This window comes from Aspergillus tanneri (assembly GCF_003426965.1).
Source record: "Aspergillus tanneri strain NIH1004 chromosome Unknown AapTan_3_pilon_pilon_pilon, whole genome shotgun sequence".
Taxonomy (NCBI): Eukaryota; Fungi; Ascomycota; class Eurotiomycetes; order Eurotiales; family Aspergillaceae; genus Aspergillus; species Aspergillus tanneri.
In genome coordinates this window covers 140,835-157,369 of record NW_022984630.1, presented here as the reverse complement: position 1 = coordinate 157,369, position 16,535 = coordinate 140,835, and the positions used below count along the sequence as shown (strand labels likewise).

Here is a 16,535-nt window from a genome sequence, read left to right as displayed (position 1 = left end):
ACTCAAATTGCTTTTCTGCAGCTAGGCCTGCCAAGATGCACCATCCAATGGGAAACATATCGGTCATTTCTTTTCAAGATAGTTCCCGCGGGCTTTTTATTTATTTCAGTTTTCTTTTGCAGGATAAATCCCCTTGTGTGGTTCTTTTTTTTTAGGTTAGAAGAATTGTCTCCACCGTTAGAACGGGGAAGGGGATTACAGTAGGAGAGATGGAAGTGGTCTTCCTGCTAGAGAAAGGCGTGAACCACCTTCATAATCTTACAGGATACGCAAACCATAGAACAACCTCCTTCCACCATCCCATGTCTATTCTCTCCTCGCGTCTCTAATTACATCACACCTCTTCACTATGATCCTGGATCATTTTCAACAAGTCGTCCCATCGCACCAACTCCTCGCAGCCTTCGCCCTTGGGCTCTTGATTGCGGTGGGAGTCCATGTAGCACGAGTATATACGTCTCTCCGGCACATTCCAGGTCCCTTCTGGGCTTCGTTCACCAACCTGCAGCGGGTGTACTGGGTGCAAACTGCTCGCTCCCATGAGATCCATTCCCATGTCCACCAGGGCTACGGAGACTTTGTGCGTCTGGGACCACACATGGTATCCATTTCGGATCCTCGGCTGATTCCCGTCGTGTATCCCATGCGAGCGGGTCTACCAAAAGTAGGGCACACCTCATGAAACAGGGAACCTCGCCTGACGGACTCGTGGGTATCTTAGGGCAATTTCTACCGATCGCTGATGCCATATTCCCGTCAAGGCTCGGCGTTGCCATTGGTCTTCAACACGCGAGATGAGGCTCTACACAAACAGCTGAAGAAGCCCATCGCTCCTCTGTTCTCATTGTCGAATGTCCTGACCTTCGAGCACCTGGTCGACCAAACGCTCACCGTGCTCTTTTCGCAGTTCGACCAGCGCTTTGCGAGGAAGCAGTCCATTCCCTTCGACCTGGGGGACTGGCTCCAGTTCTTCGCGTTTGAGGTGATGGGAACTATGACTTTTTCCCGCCGCTACGGCTTTCTCGAGCACGGTCAAGATGCCAAGGGGTTGTTGATTGCAATTTGGAATTTCATGAAGACGGCAGCCCCGGTAAGTCTCCGACGCGGACCAGAATGAGGCTAATCAATGAATGAAAAGGTCACCCAAATCCCCTGGTTTGATCGCCTGTGGTACAAGAATCCCATCGCGGCTTTCTTCCGGCCGACAACGGGAATGCCCATCCTTAACATTGTCCGGGAGAGCATCAACCAGCGCCGGGAGAGGCTCGAGAAGGGTTCGCAGGTCGGGAGCCGGAATGAGATCAACCAAGATGACTTTCTGTCGCGATTTCTGCACATCCAAACAAATGATACATCTGTACCCCCCTGGTAAGCAGCTGGCCTGGCCCCTCAGCTACAATCCACCATACTCATCCATGGCTAATCGACAGGGCTGTGACCGCGTGGACATTTTCCAATGTTATTGCTGGATCCGACTCCACTGCGGCGGTTCTGAAAACCCTATGGTATAACCTTCTTAGCAACCCTACCTCAAAGCAGCGGCTTTATGATGAATTGATCGAGCTCGAGCGGAAGCATGTCCTCTCTCGCCCATATCCGGCCTGGAGAGAGATTGCAGACCAACCGTATCTAGACGCATGCGTGAATGAGGCTATTCGACTACATCCGCCGTTCTGCTTGCCCTTTGAGCGAGTGGTTCCTGTCGAGGGTATCACCATCGCCGGCCGCTTCTTCCCCGGAGGAACTGTGATTGGCATGAACCCATGGGTGGTGAACCGCCATCGACCTACATTTGGGGAGGACGCCGATTGTTGGCGTCCTGATCGCTGGTTGGGAGACAAGGAACGGTATAGGATCATGGAGCAGAGTATTCTCACTGTAAGTCACCGACTCACTATTATCTACAGCCGCAAATGAAGCTGAGATACCGTCCCAGTTTGGAGCCGGGCGACGGGTCTGTCTGGGGAAGAATGTAGCGATGCTGGAGCTCAAAAAGTTGACCGCGGCACTGATTCTCAACTACGAGGTATGTGCAGCGAATGGCCTTTCCGGCATGAAATTTTTCTAACGCTAGTCCCCGCATGTAGGTCACCATCTTAGATCCGGCGCAATACCAGGTAGAAAATCGGTGGTTCTTCCGGCAATGGGGTTTGAAGGTACAGATTCGTAGACGGATGGAGTAGAGGGATGGCAATTCACGGGTTAGAAGATTTCCATAATCATTATATGGACTCTATCTCTGCTAGTTAGCTGAGAATATATATCAAGTTAATTACACTGTGACACGCCCATGTCCGTTTGCTTTGTATGGTATTTCTTCCGGGTATGGCTAGACCCCTTTGATAGTTCAATATTTTCAACATCCAGTAGATCATATCGGCAAGCACATGCGAACGATCTAACAGGGAATAATTCCCTCAGGTCGGGGATATTAAGCAGCCTATCATTGCTGCCTGTTAAATACGAAGATCCATGTATATATTAACCGAATACTAAAGAATAAATAATCCCCGCGGAGACTAAATTATAACCACACACGACCAAAACCACGATGAACAGACGGGGACAGAGCTTCGTCAACCGGATCATCTTGGCCATATGGCCGTCATCTTTGTGGTAGCAGGCCAGGTCGAACACCTCGGGTCAGTCCTGATGGGGGAGTTTGGATCAGAGGGAGCACAGGTAGTCCAGTCGTAGCGGTGGGCATCCCATGCCAGCGTAGGTCATCATAAACACTCGACCGCTGTACTCGAGGAGATGCGCTTTCTGCGAATTAGTCTTGGATGTCTCCTTCAAGAACGATGCATGTGCGACACTCACCGTCAGACAATGCAGCAAGTAAAAGTCAAACATGCACCGGTACGGCGACAGCAGTGCCCCTGTGGTGATATACACTGTGCTGTGGTGAATTGCCACTCAGTCCTCGATTTATCAGCGATGCATACCAGCCACATTGATGAGCTCTGCTGTAGCTCGGTCGAGATCATTGGGGTCGACTCGCCACCGGGCTGCCAGACGCAGCAGCTCAGGCTTTGCATGGGAGCATTCCATCGTGCACCACTTCGTTGTCCATGGCCCATTGGCTTGAATATTTTCGGGTCTGGGTATTGAAGTCGAGGCTGGAGGAAGTACTGATCGTAGCGCCTGTCCGCTCCGTATCGATCAATATGGCTAGGAGAAGAGGCAACTTTCTTGGTAGGCAAGCCCCCGGCCTCACTCAGATATTTCTTGTACATATAGTGATGCACCGCAGCCTGGGCCAGGCCTTCAGCCAGCAAGAGCGGTTGCCGGAACTCCAGCGCCAGTCCAATGTGGATGAGGCCGTGCAGATATCCTAGAGATCGTCAATAGTAGGGTTGCATGTATTCCTTTTTAAATACTCACCCATGTAAATGCGATATCGTGTCCTTAGCAATGTTACCGGCCCGATCATCTGGATAGCTTTGGAGCACGGCGTGGTATCCTTTTTGCGAAATCTGATTGAGGAAATATCGCTCGAACTTGCGAAAGTTCTCCTCGCGGCCGAGGCATTTCATAGAGACGTCGTCCTCGAGGACCTGCAGCAGGGGCTCGACCATGATCCGATGATCGTATGGTGCATGTATCGCGCGTTCCGTTCGTGATGAGAAAGCAAAGCGTTCGGCTGCGCACCCAGCACCCAGAGGCTCAGGTCATCGTAGGCGATGTGGTTGTGTAGTTAGACCTCCATGTGGTGCTAGATGGTGAAGAAGATATGGTGATTTTCACTGTTATCCCGCAGCAGCTCCGCTATCGTCTGCGCACACTCGTCGGTCAAGATGTCGCCGTGCACCAGGGCGGGAGTCTCGCTGGGACTGAGGAAATAGGTGTCTGTGGTGAGCTTGGTGACAGCTATGATATCGGTGGCAGAAAGAGGGCGGCATATTTAAGCCTTGGTTGGATTCTCGGTGATTCACGTATTTGTCATACAGCTTTAGTCCTAAATAGTACTGGCTCCCAAGATGGATATTCTGCAACCTATCTCGCCTCCACTTGCCCGTTGAGGATGAGGATCTGTAGCTAAAGTGCAGTCTTGAATCCTCCCCTTGACTACTGTTCTACCGAAGTTCCTACCAGTACACAACATATTTAGCCGATTTACAGACTCTGGATCTATTCTAAAATCTACCCTACTCGACATGCACTCCCCCAGCCAGTACCTGTCGACACTTTTCAAACACGTCGAATCTGTAGCACTCAAGTCAGATATTCGTCACGGTCCAAGCTCCCCTGGGAAAGGTAACCTACGCAAAATCGTGTTGATAGCGCTCTTGAAACGTCGTAGGAATATCTGTTGTCCGATCTCAGCCTCAGCCCTCACATCCTCCAGGGAGTCTCCAGCAATATAGGTTTATATACGTACCCATCTCAGGTGAGTCCGCGTATTGACGCAGTTCCTCCTCGACTGCCTTCTCCTTCCCCAGACGCGTCTTTGACAGGACCTGAATCCTCGATGCTCTCAATCGTCTCACCTTTTCGAAGAGCTGAAGACGACGGGGCAACTGGGCCGGCGAGTGCACCCCTGTAAGTAGTGCTCCCAGAGCCCCAGCATCCTCGATTGCCTGGTTGGCACCTTGGCCACCAAAGGGCAGCATCTGTAATGGGGCGATTGTTGTTAGCAATACCAGAGGGAGAATGCTAATGTCCAGAGTCTACATACGGGGTGTGCTGCATCGCCAATCAGGACAATGCTCCCCCTGTGCCAAACTGGCAGCGGTTCATGAATGGAAAGTGGCCAGTCTGTGACACTGGGAGCCACCTGGACGATATGCACGAGGCTGGGATGGAAATGCCCAAACTCCGCCGCCATCAGGGCTTTGAGATCTACATAGACAGGAGGCGTCATTGACATCCCCAAGACGGTCTGATAGAATACATACCGTCCTCTCCTTCTTTCCTCGTGGCATGAATCCCAACGAAGTTCTGCACTTGTCCACTGAATGCGAGTCAGTTGTGCATCATTCATGGCATAACGCGAGAACTCAGGCATACTTTTGGCAGTCGTACCAGACGAGATGTCGCTCTGTCTGGTGCTGCGTGTCTGCAAATACTGTTGACCCACGCCCCTTCACCTTGACAAGCTCCTGAAAGTGCTCATCATGCTGTAATAAAGGCGTGGGAATCAGGAAGCGAAAAGCGCTCATTCCGGACGGGGTGGGCTGCGAAAGTTGCGGATACTCGTCTCCGATGACCATGTCACGTAGGATGGAATGCAGTCCATCCGCAGCCACAATGAGATCGGCTTCGTGGCGGGTTCCATCGTCCAGCTCTACCCATCCATTGACGTGTGCGGTGACGACCCGAGTAGCGAGATGGATATCCAGATGCCCTCCTCGTTCCGACGGACACGACGCCAGGCGTAGGAGTTCCTGATGCAGATCTGCCCGATGGACGGTATGCAGAGGCGCTCCGTAACGTTCTCGTGAGTCGTTCAAACGGGTCCGATCCAGAATTTGCAGAGTGACACCGTCCACGATCTCCCAGCAGGTCATCTCGTCGGCCCGGGCCATCGTCAGGTCGAAGCCCAGATGCGACAGCACCCGCTCTCCATTCGGTGTGAGCAGCAGCGCGGCGCCGACTTCTCCCTTGAATTGAGATTTTTCGAAGACCTGCTTATCATGAGCAAGGATTAGATTGGAGACTTTGAACCCACTTTGACAGAGTGACCAGCTTGTTGCAGCGCAATGGCGGTGCAAAGTCCTCCAATGCCAGCTCCAACGACGATGATTTGCAGCGGCATGCCTGGTCAGATAAGTGGGCAGGCTCGACAGATCTTAGAAGTGGGATACGAAGGAACATGTCCGATGATTAAATCTCTTATTTTAGCTCCCGTGAAGAGACGCGGTGCATCTTCCGCTACCAGACCATGGTGCGATTCGGTATTTATTTCGGCGATTATTTCTAAATAGGCCTTTGTAGATGGCTACTGAACAATTCATGCAGGATAAGTTTCCGATAATCCGTTTAATAAGACCCAGTCAAAAAAGGGGACTGCAATACGAGCCAACCTGGATCACACGTGTTCAATTACCCCTCTTTGATATTCACGATAGCATGCAGCTGCTGGGATGATGGAGTCGGGATGATGGAGTCAGGACAAGGGAATACACGGGGGAACTGAGTCATGTCCTATAGACATTTAATACGTATCTCTCTAAATAAACGTAGGGGTATTCATCCCTGTTCAAGTCCTTGGTAGATAGTGATAATACACCCATCAAACATGCTTTTCATTCTGCCTCTGGAGTCCCTCCAATGTTCTCATGGTAGTCTGCAGATGATCCAGTAGAGATCTGACATCCTCCGCTCCCAGATGGCTCAGATCCAGGGGATACTGTCGCAGCCGCTGAAGCAGCCCATTGGAGTCGCAGTTGACACAGCTCCCGGGAGAGACACCAGCCGTACGGTGGGTATCTCGTAGATGGGAGAGAGGGATCGACTGGTCCGTTCTCTCCCAGAGATAGACAAATGCAGCGGCGATGCTGCGCAGGGCATTGCGGATCATCAGTCCTAGGGCCAGACTCTTTTCCTCGGCGACCAGCTCATAATTGCCCACAGACACGCTGACACTGAATTCCTCCGACTCCGCAGTAGATTCGGGTGGTGAGACTGTCGCGGATGACGGTGCGGTTTGGAGATCCTGGGAAGCATTCTGATACGCTGTATAGAGCACCTGCACGGAGGACAGGAGAGTTCGGATACTCATAGCGAACAAGAGAAATACCTCCGTGTCGTAATTGCTTCTGCAGTGACTGCATTGCATAAGACGCTTCCACGGTGCCTGGGCCTTTCGCACCCCATGGAGCACGCTGTCGATCGAGGGGCTACCGGTGTGGGCGTACTGGAGATCTTCTAAATGGTATACCAGCTGGACGAGCTGCTGAAGACAAGAGCACCGTGATCGTTCTGGTGAGGATAATAATGACGATGTGTTCGGTGACACTTGGGCTTGAGATGAGGGGGTGGGTTGATAATGCTTCCGCTGTAGCGAGAAAGGGTTCTCAAGATTGAGAGCTCCAGCAAAATCGGACTCTGACTTGGGTGCGTCGAGGAAATCTCTCCAGGTTGCGTCCGGGGTAAGGGCTGTGTCGGGGGGGGTTGGTACGTACGAGGGTGCCTTGAATAGTTCAGTCAGAATCACAATAAGCATATAATTACAACCTTGGGTTCTAAAATAAAAATAAAAATAAATAAAGAGTGAGAGAAAACAAGCATGGAGCACAAGAACTACGATAGGGAATGAGTCCTACCGGGTCAAAAGACATGCCCAGCCCCTCGTTAAGACTGCCGTCAAGATCAAGATCCCCTCCGACCGAATGGAGCCATGATGACCATTCCGGCCCGAACGGGGAATCGGAAATACTCTCCAAAAGTACGGCATTACTTGCCTGGACCTGCCCCCGGGGCGAGAACGAGCCGTGTTCCTGGTCGTGGCGTCTGTGGGAGGTCCACCGCGGGTCGTTGCCGTCCTTGGATGCCCTCGAGCCTCCCGGATGGCTGTTCCTGTGGCTTTGCTGCATGGCCAGCGTCCGCTTATTTTTGCTTCCCTTGGGCCTCCCCAGGCGGCTGCCCACGCTGTATGTGCATAGCGCCTGCGACACGGCACACGACACGCAGGGACTACCCCCTGAGCAGCGAACTTTGGATTGATGGCATGCATCACAGGCCGAGCGCACTCGACCAGCTGCCCTGGTGGGCTTAACGTTTTCTGCAGACATGGGCTGGTCGAGAATCATGGGTCAGGAGCAGCCCGGTTCCAAAAGGGCGAACCGATATGGTACTCTCTGAACCCTTTTAACCGTGGGGAAACCATTTCTAATCAGAACCCTGTCCATCTCAGCATCATCACCGATGCAGGTTGAGCAGGGATGCGATGCGAGTCTCATCCGGGCAATGCATTTACCCCACGGAGGACCACCATGATGCTACTCCAATATCCTGAAATGGATAACCGATTCGATCCGCAAGTGACAGTTAACGGGGAACCCCGTGGGTCCCTGGTCTGACTGGACTCTCCAGAGGCAGGAATCGAATCACATTACCACCATGAGGCGCCGTCAGCAACGTTGGCAAGATAAGCGACCTCGTATTCGGGACCCACCCATTCCACGAAGATGAAGATTGCTCTTCTTGAAGATAATCCACGGAATACCACCGGACGGAGAGGCCTGATACGAGCGGCCACTTCACGAGAATCTCTCTAGCCCAAAGGAGGTGACGTTTGACAGTCAATCCGCCAAATGTATTCGGGGGCTCTTCTTCTATTTTCTCGGAGAATGAGATCATACATTAATCAGGATTAGCCCAAGGCAGTAGCTGATCATGAATGCGCCATGCCGGAATCCACGAATCCATGTAGCGTCGGAGGTGACCTTGGCGCTTTCTCCCCTCTACAACTTCCCCAATCTCATTCCTCCCTGCGCATTTAACCCTCTCATGATTCACAGATCTGCAAGAAAAGGTACTGAAGACGGCCAGGAAGCCAGTGCCAATGAGAATGGAGATCGCGGCGAACAGCTGGAGCCCTGAGTGGTCTGTATCATGCTGCCGATTGAGGTTCGACCCCATGATCGGCAGTTCAGTCAGACAGCTATGACTGGCGGTTATTCCAGTGATCTGTATATGAGCCTCTTCTCTTGCAGTAGATACTCGAACCTGGCGGCAATGACTGTCTGGTAGGTCCCGAATCGCTGGTCCAAAGTCACCAGATCGCTCGTTTTGGCAACGCAGGGCATCAGGAGACACACCAACGAAGCCATAGTCCAACCGAAGACAATGATGCCGGCGTGCGAGGGTAATAGTTGAATGACAGCCACAGCGCTAGGATCGAGACCTCCGTGCAAAACGCCGACAGGGTCAAGATATTGAAATGAAGAAGTTGGTCGCCAAGGTGCGGGGGGAGGATGCGGCCGGGAACCGACGTGACACTGCAGTTGTCAGCCCTCATCCATGTGTCTGATTGACCAGATAGAGGTGCTTACTTGAGGATCGAAATCAGGTACAAGGCCAGATCAGGCGAGAATCTGGCATGGGACGCCATGCTCGAACGTAGTCAAAGGGAGCCTACAAACCCCACTTATGCAGCATCATCATCCGGAGTCAGTAGGGCTGGACTGACTCGTATGGAGCCGTGGAGGAGTGGGGGATTTACATGACCAGATACGACCCCACGGTGTAGCAGGTGAATTGCTTCTGGTGGAAAAGTGTCACGTCAAAACACTTGGCATCACGATCCATTTCTTACGTGGGAGGTGAGGGCGGATCAAAAAGCACGACGAAGCGAAGCGAATGCCAATCATCCCGACTGGGATGGCTCCGTAGAAGCCCACCTGCTGCATCACCCAATTTAGGAAGATGGGGAAGATGACACCTCCCAGGCTGCTGCCACAACTGGCGATACCCGTGGCTAACCTTCGTCGCCGGATAAACCACTGGCACACGCACAGCATGGCCACGGTGAACACGCCGCCGTATCCAATTCCGAAACCCGAGCCTTGGGCCAAGAAGAACTTGTGGTATTGGTCCGCCAGACTGATCATACACAAGGAGAAGACACACAGAAAGCTGCAGGGGTAGAGGACGGGGGCTGGTCCGTAGGTGTCAATGAGGTGTCCATAGAGAGGGCCCGGTGCCCACATCAGACACAACTGCACCGCAAAAATCCAGAATATATCGGAGGGCATGTACTCGCGCAACGAGGTTTATTGATAGGTTGTCGGAAAACCCTAATTCTGCTTTGGTCAGTGGCGTCGCGTGAAGTCTGGGGATGATTGCAATGAACACCTACGCGTTCAGGAATCCAGATGAGCAAAACAGCGCAACGAACCCGCCCGTCACGCACAACCACCCTTGAAGGCCTTTCTCTGGGGACAGCTCGGGCGCAAGGGTGATGACATTCTCTTTCGGAGAGGGTGAATCGTTACTCATTTTTCTTTCGCGATGGTGCTCTAAGTTCAAGATGCTTGTTTATATATGTATTGGGCGAAGATATATATCCACACCCTTGGAAATGCTTTCTCCTGAACCATGCTGCACACTGAGGGCCATTCGCAGGATCCCAGTCGTAACGGAGACTTCTTTGTTGGGTGCGACAAAAGTACCAGGATGGATAATTAGATTGAACTCGCCGAGGACATTGCAGCGGATCTTTGCCTAATTGGACTATCCGATGACCTGTGATCTGGTATTCCCCCTTTGGGACTAGTGGCGGCCGCTTCGGATTCAGTCGGAGTCAGTTAGCTGCCACTATGCCCTTCTAGGTTAGTAGAACTGGATCAGATTTGTCATCCTCCCCGATTGTTAACTACCGTAGCCTTGCGAGTAGCCTTGCTGCCTCATTGGCAGGTGTCCAGGTCAGTCAGCCCTAATCATTCCTGTCGATGACCAGGATCAAACGAGGATTCTTGCTAAACAAAAGCCCCCACTGTCTAGTCCTGTACTGATGGAAAGAATGATGATCTGGCGCGACGTCACCGCCATCTCCGCTTCTATCCGACTCCCAAAGTCGTCCGTACCTCCTGCCCCGATCGCCCCTCCACCAAACCAGCGCTACCGTACTGAGTTAGTGATCGGCCTTTGCCCTACTCTCTCTCTCACCTTTTGACCTGCATCTGTAGCCGACAGCGGAAATGTCGTTATCTGTTGCCCAAGCCGCGTCATGGATCGATCGGCACTCTGGCGAGATCTGTGGTTGATTTGCCTAGATGGTCGTCCCCGTTGCTCACGGGCGACGTCGCCTCCTTTCCTCCATCGGGCCATCTGTCATCGAGTCCTTCCAACCTCGATGCCACCCTGGGTCTGCAGGCGCGTCGCATCATCCGTGCCACTGGCCAGTATCTCGATAAGATCAGCGTCCGCTACTTCAAGGGATCCGTTATTTCAGTCCGATCGTCCCCCGAGCCGCTTCCACCATCAGCTCCTCTCTAACGGTGTCATTCTCCGGGTGGACTTTTCCGTTCTCTTGTTGAGCACGTGCCTGCTCACGTGTCATCCGGACGGGGCGCATCGAAGGCAGTTGGATGATGCCACCTTGTATCTGTCCCTAAAATCCCTGCTGGCCCAGGCCCAAGCGATTTGTCCACCATTCGTGTACCTCATTCAAGCCGCAATCTTGCTCGCCATCTATGAGTACGCTCACGGGAAGCCCGACCGTCCCTTTGTTTCCATCGGGGGCTGTGCGCGGATGGCGCATGTCGCAGGCCTAAAGTATCCATCAGGCCCGATGATGGGGTCCGGTTCACAGTTTCGGGAAGAGGAGTCCAATTCGTGGTGGGGAACCATCATCTGTGAGCGGTATCCTAGATCTCGCGGTCAGGGTTGTTGTCTGATCGGAAGATCCCACTGGCTTGACAGAACTTTGTGAAATGGCGGTGATCCACCAGCCTCTAGTATTCAAGATCCCTGACAGACAGACCTTATAGACTTGCTCCAACGTTGGGGGATTCGGCAGGGCTGCCCAGGCCTCCTGGCTGCTGGATCGCCTGCTGGACGAGTTGGACCGGACGCTTCAGTCGTTCCTCGCCATGGCGATGTAACAATGTCACGGAACTTGGGGGGTCTAGTGTAGTGCTATTGCCCTTGCGATTTGATAGGGCCTCTGCCTCTTCGTCTGGTGTTCCATGCGGGCATTAATGGACAACTAGCACTCTTTTCCTCTTGCATTTGCATGTGCTGGGTTGGTCTGCTCCGTCGTCGGCCAGCTTGGGTGCTGCGCTCGACACAGTCACGAAAATGGTGGCTGACATTGTTGATTCGCGTGAGAATATCCCCTCCAATCGACCGGATAGCCTGACTCTTAGTGTGTATATCATCCGTGCCACTCTGAAGCACATCTATAACAGCCCGCCAGACTCTGGGCTAAGGAGCGCTCAAGGGTGTCTTAACCGCTCGCTCCGTCAGTTTGACTACCGCTGGAATGCGTGCGGGGGCTTCTATCTGAGGGCGATTGACTCTGAACGCGACCAATAATCCGAAGTTCAGGTGTACGGCATAAAATGATGAAGATTGTTCTCTCCATGCTCCCTATATCCAATATCAATCTCGCCAGACCTTAGGACTCATGGCCAGCATGAGAATTGCGTTCTTGGGAAGGGATCGTGCAAGGTGGTGGCGGGCTTCAAACGCCGTTCGTTGTGGTTTAACCTGAGCCCTACGCCGGGTGAGCTCGGGTTCGTATGCTAATCAACAGAGTCGACATGGGGCTCAGCTTGGGGTATTAAATTGGACGCAAAGTCACCCTCTTGTGACCCATTCCTCACATTCGCTCTAGCTCGAGCTCTGTTACTTTCTTGCGGATAAGCGATCTTTCCTGCGATTAGGAGGGACACTATAATCACTTGGGAGTAATGCACCATTTTGAAGTGAAATTTGGACAGAGACGTCTTGCAGTACTTATGTATACATACATATACAGTTAATATCTAGATCATATATGTATATAAATATTATACAATCGCCACACTATGGATTGAATGGATATGTGGATTTCGTGAGATATGCACTAATACGTTTATTTAAACTGCTGTAGATTCTATATTTCAGCCCAAATCAATCACCAAATACCCCAGAATCGCTCGGCGTCCTTGCATGGGCGTACACCTCCTCCATCAAACTTGTCTTCCGAACACTTCTTGTCTCAACATCTCCACCCACATCATTTGCATCTGCACTCTTCAAGAGCTCGTAGCCCGTCATATCTGGCTGACAAACCATGCCTTGCTCAGGCAGTGTTCCGTTAGCAAAATATTCCCCAATTGCTTTAATGGTGCATTCCGAAGGGTGGTTCATCACGCCATGCTTGTTCTTAATTAGCTCATCGGACTGCTTGAAGGTGTAGTCAACACGCATTACTTACTCCATGCCCGTTGTGCACCAACAGCCTACTGCCGTAGAATGCGGTTGCCGCCTTCCAGGCACCACTCAATGGCGTGATTGGATCATGTGCACCGTTCACGAACATGATCGGGTAGCTCGTGTTGATATTCTCGAAGACTTTCTGAAACTGCTCCGCCGCCTGAAATCGCCATTGATAGCACGGCCATACTTGAGGCATAAATGCATCAGCAAACGTACTGTACGCCAGCTCTGCCTGCACAAGGGAGTACATGTCGTTCGGGGATTTGGCGCGAAAAGATGAATCTGCGCAGCCGATGCCGTGGAAAGCATTCGCGCCCTTGCTCCATTTTTCCGGCGCGGGAACTTTGGGCCTTGGAGTTGTCAAACCCGTCCAGTCCCGAGCAAGTGCCTGGGAGATTATCATGGACAGGGCAGGGAACTGCGCCGGCTGGTAGAGGAAGACCAGAATGGAGTACTTCAGCTCGGATAAGAGAGGTCTTTTTCCTAGTCGCCACCAGGGCTGCGGTAGCGGGGAAACATAGGAGTCGGGGAGGTAGATAGGCTGATCGCGAAGTTCTTGAAACACTTCAGCGATGGCGTCCATGAGGTCTTCTGGGGTGGTCTCGGGCCCAGAGAAGTTAGCGATTGGGCAGAGGGAGGGTCCAGCGTTAACGCATTCCGAGAAGAAGTTTAGCAGAGAGGCCTGCGTGCCGGATGTTGATGTGAGCCACTGGCCACTATGGTAGTCTTCGGGAATCTGCACGCTATCCAGGAGCATGCGGTCAATACGATCAGGGAACATGGCGGCAAATGTCTGCCCTAAGGTGGTACTGTAGGAGCGTCCCCAGAATCGAAGCTTCCCGTCCTCATCAAGGGAATCCACAATACGAAGCATATCCCGCGCTACGAAAGCGGTGCTCAAGAAGCGTCCAGTGTCTTTCTGGCTCTCGTAGCAGGCATCGGCGAACCAACCACCGTCGCTCCAAGCCCTGGACTGCAGTATGCTCCATGCATCGTCTTGTGGCAGGATTGTACTATTTCCGCGGTGGGACAAGCTCTTTGAAGTCTTGCTGTCTTTCCCTAAGTCACATACAAATGGGATGGTCCTCCCCGTGCCGCTGTATCTTGTTAGTCTGGCCATAGTTAGGAATGTGTTAAACGTACCGAGGGTCAAACCCTATTACATCAAACTGTCCACCAAACACACTGCGCCATTATTTTAGTTCTGACTTTTCACTTCCGCAGGATTACATACTCTCTATAAGTGTGGCCCTTAAGAGCAACCTCCTCCACTCCTGAATTTCCTGGCCCCCCGGGGTTGAAGATGACACTTCCTTTAAACGGCTCTTTGGTCGCGTTGACTTTGAGCAGTTGTAACTGGATGGTCCTCTCAGAGTCTAGACTTGTGTAGTCCAGTGGGACTTCAAGAGTTGCGCAATAAATTGGCACGGTTATACTTCCCTTCGTCTCCTTTGGGAAGTCAAGATCACAGGGGGCCCATTTCAAGGAGTTCGACGTAGAATAACTGTTGTCGCCATGGGGAAAGGCTCCCACAAGACTGGAAGATAGAAGAAACAAAGCTATACTAATAGACAACATAGTGAGCAGATTAATTAGAAGCTTAGGTAGTCTCGAGAGATTGAACCACCCATGTCTTTGGCACTTCGGCCGTTTTATATCCACGACCTGTTCATTCTGTGCTCTCAGGGGTAGGCCACAGTGGCATATTGAGCCTGAGGAGTATGTCTAGCAGGCAGGGCACACGTCATGAAGATCCTCTTATTTCATTATCCACAGATGAAGCTTCCTTGCTCTCTGACACTGTGCGATCATCTAGCACTAACCCGATCTGGGGACACCCTGCGCTGAACTTGGCAACCTTATTTTCCATATTGGGATCTGACGATACAGCCACTCTTGGCTGACGGTGATTTACTGCAACCGGCATAACAGCCATTTTAATGTTGAAAATCATAATTTCCAAATTTTCAGCCTCCAAGCTTGCTTGTTCTTTAACTTATTCTAGGTCTGAGGCTTAGGCATCTGGGTAGCCATGTTGGGATGCCCGACATGACTCAGCATCCTTGGCCAGTTTCACAGCCTTACAGAGTATTTCTCTTCTTAGAAGTCGGGAATGGTGAATCCGTTCTGATCGAATAGAGTCTGCTATGTTCGAGAAATAGTAGTTAGGATCCACGCGCCTATAAGTATTAGCAATGAACCATAATCCTTGTGGGCGGGCCAGTAATGCCCAATACCAGAATATCCTTAGGCTGACAAGCAGGTCTCGAATTAAAACGCGTTGAGAATTACCCAAGATGGCTAGGTGTAAATAAGAAAACTACCATATTTAATAGTGCAAGATGTCCCACGTCTTGATCCAAAAACATAGGTGTAAGCAAGTCCACGTAATAGTTGGATTATAATATCTAATAGCAATAAAGATTATTACTTTAGTACACAAGAACCTGGAATCAACGAAGAGAACCTACCTCTCATTTCCTCAATATTCAACATGAGTCTCTTTTCCATAGATAGAGGCCGACCAAACTTGGCTCAGATAACTCCATATGAGATAAATTGTTTTGACTCCGGTGGGCTGGTCCGGGATGAGATGGACAGCGCAATTGCGATGCAAGATGCAAGATACTCGCTGCCATAAATTATCCAATTACCATAGTACGTAATCCTTACACTTATTGAACTCAATCGTTCATCCCGGAGGCCTTAGGGTCAGCTATACAAGTTTTATACTTTATCGTTAGGCTAGACACTATAGTAATTGATGATGGGAACCAGAGCGACCTTTTGGAACAGTATTACAATCTAGCCTTTAAATTTGGAAAATAATAAAATATTACTATTTAGAGGCAGAATTCATGGTTGTGGCCACTGGTGCAATTATTATTATTAGGACCGGAATGGGTAACCTAGGGGCCAGAGCATGGTTGTTAACTTGGTCTGCTTAAGTTTGAAGATTGACATTGCCTAAGTCGGCCTTAATTAACGTATTGATGACTCCACTACCTGATGTCAGCAAAAGCAGCCGCGTTTTAACTTGCCATGCATGTGTTTACATACAGAGATCGCCGAAATTTGATAACTTGGCTGAAACTGTGGACGCGATTACGGTCACGGAGGAGGATATAACGCGAAATAAAGGTGTGATAAGAATAGAATATAGGAAGGAGCATATTCTCATGCATACGATAAATGTGGGTGGGCATTTGGCCAAATGGGCGATGCCGATGCTGTGCCCGGACGAACCAGTTGGTTTCTCCTGTATCGGGATGTTGGGCGGAATTTGAAAGAGTTAAAGAGGCTTGCGGAATCGGAGACGGGCTTGGAAGTACAAGGACGTGTGATGGTTTGGTTGTCTCTGCGCTAGTAGAGATAAAACCACTTGATCATATAAAAAGGTACAAGACGACTGATCTTCGATCAGTCGCATCTAGCGCCCTAATAGTATGTTACAGGTTCAGCCTGTGACAGGAGGGGTTAACTGCATCGTTGGGAATGCATTTACAGACCAATGGTTGGAATATATCCTAAGATTATCGTACGAAGGTTATTGTCTGCTATATACCAGTATACGACGACTCAGGATTGCGTAGATTTGTTCAATCGGCACACCGACTTTTAGATAGATTTAGATAGACCACAATACCATCAATATGGACTTA

The 16,535-nt window shown here is 51.0% G+C and overlaps 8 protein-coding genes across 8 annotated transcripts; 2 read left to right on the top strand and 6 right to left on the bottom strand.

The window, feature by feature from the left end:
- Positions 1-349: 349 nt before the first annotated feature.
- ATNIH1004_003855 (cytochrome P450) lies at positions 350-2,183 on the top strand (the record flags this gene model as incomplete). The annotated part of the gene is made up of 6 exons (XM_033568528.1): positions 350-664; positions 722-1,090; positions 1,139-1,368; positions 1,431-1,878; positions 1,937-2,026; positions 2,088-2,183. The coding sequence occupies 6 exons, from the start codon at positions 350-352 to the stop codon at positions 2,181-2,183; spliced, it is 1,548 nt and encodes a 515-aa protein (XP_033427334.1).
- Positions 2,184-2,667: 484 nt separating this feature from the next.
- ATNIH1004_003854 (uncharacterized protein) lies at positions 2,668-3,578 on the bottom strand (the record flags this gene model as incomplete). Its single annotated transcript, XM_033568527.1, has 3 exons — positions 2,668-2,790; positions 2,946-3,334; positions 3,422-3,578. The coding sequence occupies 3 exons, from the start codon at positions 3,576-3,578 to the stop codon at positions 2,668-2,670; spliced, it is 669 nt and encodes a 222-aa protein (XP_033427333.1).
- A 570-nt stretch (positions 3,579-4,148) lies between these two features.
- On the bottom strand, positions 4,149-5,758 carry ATNIH1004_003853 (uncharacterized protein; the record flags this gene model as incomplete). The annotated part of the gene is made up of 7 exons (XM_033568526.1): positions 4,149-4,206; positions 4,267-4,309; positions 4,382-4,613; positions 4,679-4,842; positions 4,899-4,954; positions 5,011-5,627; positions 5,672-5,758. The coding sequence occupies 7 exons, from the start codon at positions 5,756-5,758 to the stop codon at positions 4,149-4,151; spliced, it is 1,257 nt and encodes a 418-aa protein (XP_033427332.1).
- Positions 5,759-6,235: 477 nt separating this feature from the next.
- ATNIH1004_003852 (Zn(II)2Cys6 transcription factor domain-containing protein) lies at positions 6,236-7,736 on the bottom strand (the record flags this gene model as incomplete). The annotated part of the gene is made up of 2 exons (XM_033568525.1): positions 6,236-7,135; positions 7,269-7,736. 2 exons carry the CDS (start codon positions 7,734-7,736, stop codon positions 6,236-6,238), a joined length of 1,368 nt encoding a protein of 455 aa, XP_033427331.1.
- A 571-nt stretch (positions 7,737-8,307) lies between these two features.
- On the bottom strand, positions 8,308-9,058 carry ATNIH1004_003851 (uncharacterized protein; the record flags this gene model as incomplete). The annotated part of the gene is made up of 3 exons (XM_033568524.1): positions 8,308-8,708; positions 8,770-8,945; positions 9,000-9,058. The coding sequence occupies 3 exons, from the start codon at positions 9,056-9,058 to the stop codon at positions 8,308-8,310; spliced, it is 636 nt and encodes a 211-aa protein (XP_033427330.1).
- Positions 9,059-9,224: 166 nt separating this feature from the next.
- Positions 9,225-9,701, bottom strand: ATNIH1004_003850 (uncharacterized protein; the record flags this gene model as incomplete). Its single annotated transcript, XM_033568523.1, has 1 exon — positions 9,225-9,701. The coding sequence occupies one exon, from the start codon at positions 9,699-9,701 to the stop codon at positions 9,225-9,227; it is 477 nt and encodes a 158-aa protein (XP_033427329.1).
- A 767-nt stretch (positions 9,702-10,468) lies between these two features.
- On the top strand, positions 10,469-11,985 carry ATNIH1004_003849 (fungal specific transcription factor domain-containing protein; the record flags this gene model as incomplete). The annotated part of the gene is made up of 6 exons (XM_033568522.1): positions 10,469-10,578; positions 10,635-10,869; positions 10,934-11,303; positions 11,353-11,387; positions 11,439-11,548; positions 11,661-11,985. The coding sequence occupies 6 exons, from the start codon at positions 10,469-10,471 to the stop codon at positions 11,983-11,985; spliced, it is 1,185 nt and encodes a 394-aa protein (XP_033427328.1).
- A 579-nt stretch (positions 11,986-12,564) lies between these two features.
- ATNIH1004_003848 (alpha/beta hydrolase) lies at positions 12,565-14,743 on the bottom strand (the record flags this gene model as incomplete). Its single annotated transcript, XM_033568521.1, has 5 exons — positions 12,565-12,813; positions 12,872-13,970; positions 14,017-14,058; positions 14,108-14,410; positions 14,697-14,743. The coding sequence occupies 5 exons, from the start codon at positions 14,741-14,743 to the stop codon at positions 12,565-12,567; spliced, it is 1,740 nt and encodes a 579-aa protein (XP_033427327.1).
- Between the last annotated feature and the right edge of the window lie 1,792 nt (positions 14,744-16,535).